This window comes from Phragmites australis, chromosome 14 (genome assembly GCF_958298935.1).
Source record: "Phragmites australis chromosome 14, lpPhrAust1.1, whole genome shotgun sequence".
Lineage (NCBI taxonomy): Eukaryota > Viridiplantae > Streptophyta > Magnoliopsida > Poales > Poaceae > Phragmites > Phragmites australis.
In genome coordinates this window covers 5,496,800-5,502,618 of record NC_084934.1, presented here as the reverse complement: position 1 = coordinate 5,502,618, position 5,819 = coordinate 5,496,800, and the positions used below count along the sequence as shown (strand labels likewise).

General features: G+C 48.9%; 1 protein-coding gene across 1 annotated transcript; it reads right to left on the bottom strand.

Annotated features, from left to right (window-relative positions):
* Positions 1-4,170: 4,170 nt before the first annotated feature.
* Positions 4,171-5,338, bottom strand: LOC133891630 (histone H1-like). Its single transcript, XM_062332362.1, has 2 exons — positions 5,094-5,338; positions 4,171-4,979 (listed from the first exon to the last, which is right to left on the bottom strand). Exons 1-2 carry the CDS (start codon positions 5,253-5,255, stop codon positions 4,419-4,421), a joined length of 723 nt encoding a protein of 240 aa, XP_062188346.1. The 5' UTR covers positions 5,256-5,338; the 3' UTR covers positions 4,171-4,418.
* Between the last annotated feature and the right edge of the window lie 481 nt (positions 5,339-5,819).

Here is a 5,819-nt window from a genome sequence, read left to right as displayed (position 1 = left end):
GCCCTCTTGATTTGCGCGATGCATGTGGGCCTTCTTATTGGCCTTCTCCATGTACTCATATAGCATCCGTCCGTAAAGCATACGATTGTCCTCCATTACAATCTTAGCAGCTGCATACCGATCAATAAAGTACTTACAAGTCCCATGCAAAATGCCTTCTACAATTCCAACTAGTGGTAGGGACCTCATTCCTCGCATGACCCAGTTATAAACCTTTGCAAGATTTGTAATCATTACTCCATACCTTGCACCACCGCTGTCGTACAACAGAGCCCATTTTTCATTTGGCACATTACGTATCCACTGTGAGAAGCTCCGAATAGATGAGCCTGATCTCCTTACAATCTGTGGAGTATCGGTTGGAAGAGGTCCGAGAGCTATTGGTTCATCACCGTTAGGTGCAGCCTCCGTAGTTTGTTTTAGAGTCAGTTCATCAAGTCTTGCCCATAGTGCATTGAACTTCCGTTGCTGGTTTTGACTGCACAACTTTTTGAAAAGCTTCATTAACTCTTTGTTTTTAAACTGTCTGTAGAAGTTCGCACCCATATGGCGCATGCACCACCTGCTTTTGAGGTCTGGCCACTGTGCTGCTGCACCCCATCGAACGCTACCATGTTGCATATCCAGCAAAGCCTGCAACAATCCTGCATATCTATCATGAATGAGACACACATCTGATGGGTCAAGAACAATTGCATGTTTAACCCACTCTAGGAACCAATATCAGCTGTCCCTGTTCTCACTCTCCACGAAAGCAAACCCTAGTGGCAGGACTTGATTGTTACCGTCGACCCCAATTGCAGACAATATCTGCCCTTTGTACTTCCCAGTCAGGAATGTTCCATCTAGGCATATGATGGATCGGCAATGTCGAAATTCTTTGATAGTTGCAGCGAATGCAAAGAAAGCACGCTGCAACACTCTTTTTCCGCTGTACTCCACATCAGTAGAGGGGTAATGCTTAATATCATAGTAGCTGCCTGGGTTTCTTCCACAAATTGTGACTAATTGACGAGGTAGATTGTGATATGAATCTTCATATGTTTCGAACCTCATCTCAATAGCCTTTTGTTTCGCCCTCGATGCCTTCGTATAGTTTATTGTGTACTGGAACCTTTGCTCAATAGCACGGATTATTGATCGTGGCTCATACCTTAGGTTGTCCACAATCTTCCCGTACATTACATTTGCAATGAAAGCAAAAGACAGGTTCCAGTGGGCGAACTCTATTTCCTCAATGTGACAATTATGTTCCTTAACTATTGAGCACTGCCAGTAGTCTACCCATTTCCCTATAAATGCGTGCACCCGCCAAGGACATTACGGCACCAAACACTTCACATCGTACTCCCTTTTACTGGATTTAACAACCTTGAATTGCCTCCGAAGAGACAACGACCAGAATTTCAATGCATCAATAACTGCCTCTTTTGTAGGATATATAGCACCCTGTGACACCTCGTTCTCATGGTACTGCCACGGTGTCCGGTCAGCCTCGCTAACCACTAGCTTCGAAAATTCATGATCCCTCCACTCTGCAGGAACTGGAGCATTACCCTCCTCGTCAGATGAATCCCCATCAGCAAGGCCTTCCTCCAACTCTTTATCCTCCAAATCCATATCTTCAATGATGCTAGGGATTTGCTCCTCTTCATCAGCTATACCCATCGGTTGCAGCTCTGGAATATCACCATCCTCCCTGGATCCGACATTAGCCGCCTCTGATTCATCTTCCACTGCCTCACTTGGTCCTGCTACTGCTTCCGCAGAGTTCACCTCAATTTGATCTTTCAGGTACGCCTCAGCTAACAAAAACAAGCGGCGGGCCACGTTCACAACATCTATCTATATACTGCCTCCAAGTTGATGTGGCTTCGATAGGAACAAGCTCACCAAAGTATCCATGACTAGCACGGCTGAGGACAGCTTTCAACTTCAACTCATGTTGCTGCGGATCCAGTTGGAAAAACCGCATGAGCCATTTGCACACACCCACAATGGTCCTCTCATTAGCTTTACTAAGACCCTTCATGACATGCCGAAATCCAAACAGATCTACACCGTTAGGACCGTACCTAATTTCACCCTCACCATAATATATCTGAAAAATTAATTTATCTGACATCCCTGGAAACACCCGCAAACATAACCAATGTTAAGACAATAAACTATATTTCTAAATATCGCATAAAATTATTTCTAAATGCTACATCCTAGGTTCGTAAATTATCATATACTGCTACCTCCTACGTCCACAGGTACAACCCCAATATAGTAAAAATAATATACTAAAAATAATATTCTACATTGCACTGCTATCGTACAATTTTCTAAGTAAATTTGACAATTTTCTAAACCCTAGATCATAAATGTCTAAAACATATATCATATACTACTACTGCACTAATTAACAACAACAAAAAGGAAAAAAAGATTTACCCGAAATTAATCTTCAAACCTGCGGCTCAAATGCAGTAGGGCTTCGCCGACCTCTCTTCCTCCCCTCTCTTCCTCCCCTCTCTTCTCCTCTCTTCTCCTACCTCTTCTCAACTTTTTCTTTTTTCTGAATAAAATGACATTTTGGCCTATTTTTGGCCCCTTTTATAGGAGAGGCCGGGTGGGGGGGGCAGCCGAGTGCGGCGGGCGGGGAGGCCCCTTACCGCCCCCTGAGAGGGCGGTAAGGACCCCTACCCGCCCCCTCAGGGGGCGGTAAGGGAGGCGGCTCGGGCGGGCACACGGTACCCGCCCTCTGAGGGGGCGGTTAGGCCTGCCGCCCTCTCAGGGGGCGGTTAGGTGCCTTAACCGCCCTCTCAGAGAGCTGCAGCCCCCTGAGAGCGCTGCAGGCGTCTAGTTTTGTAATTTCTCCTGCGGAGAATCTATTTATTAAATTTTTAAAATATATATATAAAAAAAACTCTACTTACTCCCTCCCCTCTGCTGAGCTGGATTTTTTTTTATTTTAGTCTTTTTTAAACTAATATTTTATTAATAGCATGAGGGGAACTAAATTTACAGGAACCAGTCCCTTTTGTCACGCCAAATTCTTTGGCGTGACTCCGTAAAATTTGGAGGAAAATCGAACACAATTGCTAATTATTTAGAGGACGTTTACAAGGCTAAATACTATGAAATGATAAAAATGCATATAAATGAAATATTGCAAAGGAACTCATTTTTTCACCAAATAACCTAAGGTTGGAAATAATTTTAGAAATTATTACAACACATAAGAGAAATATTAGTTAATTTTCTTAGATTTTTGAGAATTTATTTAAAACCTTAAAAATTGCTAGAAGTTCTAAAAGTAATTCTTTTTGGATTTTTTTTTATTTTAAAATCTACATGGGTTATTAAGATGAATCCTTCTAAAGTGAATTCATCATGAATTATAGGAACTATAGAAAAAGTTTCATAAATTTTAGAATACGGTAACCCCACTGTCCAAATAGAGAAAGGAAGAAGAAAAAAAAATAAAATCATGTCGGATACTGTTCATCCGACACTGGGTCCCACCAGCTTATTTGGCGTGACTCAGCCTTTCACATCCACCAGCTTATTTGGCGTGACTCAGCCTTTCACATCGGCTCCACGTGTAAAGACGCTGGGACGGACACCAGTGTGATCAAATTGATCACACCATATAAATTAGCGTGACCAAGTTAAGAGTCACGTCAAAAAATTTGACGTAACAAAAGTAGCTATTTCTTATAAATTTAGTTCCTCTCGTGCTATTAATAAAATATTAGTTTAAAAAGAGTTAAAATAAAAAAAATCGCTGAGCTGTCCTGCGCTGCGCGTTTCATGCATCCGTTCACAAAACACACGCAGCCCCACCCACCACGCAGCCGTTCACCAAATTCGAACGCCGAGCGAGGCAAAATTCCGTCTTCCCGCCTAGGAGCACGCACGCGTCGCGACCTCTCTCTCCCCTCCCCAAGTGATCATTTTCTGACGCGTCTCGACTCGCCGGGCATGCGCGCGCGGCCTGCGCTCGTCTCGTCTGCTGCTGCGTTCTCGGCGGCGCACGCGAGCCCAAGACTTTCCTCGTCCAGATTCCAGCGTCCCCTCCGGATAAATCCAATCGCGCTCGCGCCGCGACATTACCTCGTACAATGCAGCAACATTCTCTGATCGAATCATCCAGGCATCCCATGGAGGAATCAAAGAAGATTGGCGACAAGATTAGGGTAAATACTTGTTCATCATACGCGCGATTGGGATCTGGGAGGCGCGGTCAACATGGCACATCTCAAGTTCTTTACAGATGACTGCTACTGCTGATGCTACTGACGAACCTACTCAAGCTAGGCACGACTTCATCTGAGAACGCTGTCGATGGATCCAGGAAAAAAGAGGGGGGAGAATCTATAGGCGGAAGAGCGGGGATGGTGGGAAGGGTTGGCGGCGACGACGGCAGTCTACTTCTTTGCCTTCCTCGCCGCGCCCTTCCGGGACGGCACGGCAGCCGCCTTCTTGGGGGCCGCGTCCTTCTTCTTGGACGCAGCCACGGCCTTCTTCTTGGCCGCTGGCGCTGCCTTCTTGCCCGGCGAGTCCTTGGCGGAGGTCTTGGCAGCCTTCGGGGGGCGGCCCCTGGGCTTCGGCGCAGCTGTCTTGGCCTTGGCCTTGGGCGACGCCGCCTTGGGCTTGGCGGCGGTCTTGGCCTTGGCCTTCGGGGAAGCCTTGGGCTTCGCGGCGGGCTTCGCCGCCTTGGGCTTCGCGGCGGCAGCTAGTTTAGTCTTGTCCTTGGGCTTCGCGGCGGCGGCGGCGGCGGTGGCGGTGGGGTGGGCGGCGGGGAGCTTGTAGGAGTTTTTCACCCTGGTCAGCTTCCCCGCGGCGGCGAGCTTCTTCAGCTGCACGGTGAGCAGCTTGCGGAAGTTGGTCGGCAGCTTCCCGCCGTGCTTCCCCTCCACGTACTTGCCGATGGCGACCGAGCTCGACCCTGTCCTCTCCTTCAGCGCCGCGATCGCCTCCGAGATCATCTGCACGACGACAGGCAAACAAAACAGAACCCCATGTCAGATCAAATTCCTAAACAAAGCAAGAAGCAATCGCAATCGCCAATAAAAAACACAGCGAAATCACAGCTTCCTTACCTCGGCGTAGGGCGGGTGGGCGCCCGTCTTCTTTGGGGCGGCCGGCTTCTTCTCCTTCGCCGGCTTCTTCGCCTTCGTGGGCTTGGCCTCCGCCTCCGCGGCGGCCGGAGCCTCCACCTCGGTCGCCGGGACCTCGATCGCAGCAGCCTCCTCCGTCGCCATCACTCCAAACCTCTCGGAAACGCGCGTGAGCTGGTGTCTTCCTGCGTCGGCGGCGGCGGCGGTGAGCGATGAGGACGGAGGCGAGGACGAGGTCGTTTAAATAGCGGGGGCCAAGGGGACGGCTCAGTGACGGGGCGGCGCGCTCCGATTGGCCGAGCGGCCTCTCTCGCGGATCGCTGCGCCGACGCGGCTGGAGCTCGTCGCGAGCCGTTGGATCTGCTCAGATCCGACGGGTTAGGACGCTCGCCGCCCCGTGGCTCGGATACTGCCTCTGGGTCGGCGGCTGCGGCCGCGAACCTGTTCCCATGTGTGCTTCTGGCCCGGATTTGCGAGCTCATTTCTCCCGACCTGATGCATCGTTTTTGTTGAGACTTTTTGTGCAGTGTAGAGGAGGAAATCAGCTTTCGAATGGGAGTGGTTTTGTCAAATTTTGTTGATAATTCAGGGAGAAATCGGTGGATAAGTGACGACTGGTCTGGTTATGGAATCTCCGTGCAAGTGTGCTTCTCTCCCAACTTTGGGGCACAGTATCCCCTGATACACTAGACCATTTTAGACGAAATT

Excerpts from the sequence above, each read along its gene's own strand:
- LOC133891630 (XM_062332362.1), bottom strand. The coding sequence starts at position 5,255 with ATGGCGACGGAGGAGGCTGCTGCGATCGAGGTCCCGGCGACCGAGGTG. Across the intron at positions 4,980-5,093 it reads CCCACCCGCCCTACGCCGAG|ATGATCTCGGAGGCGATCGC; the intron begins GTAAGGAAGCTG and ends GTCGTCGTGCAG.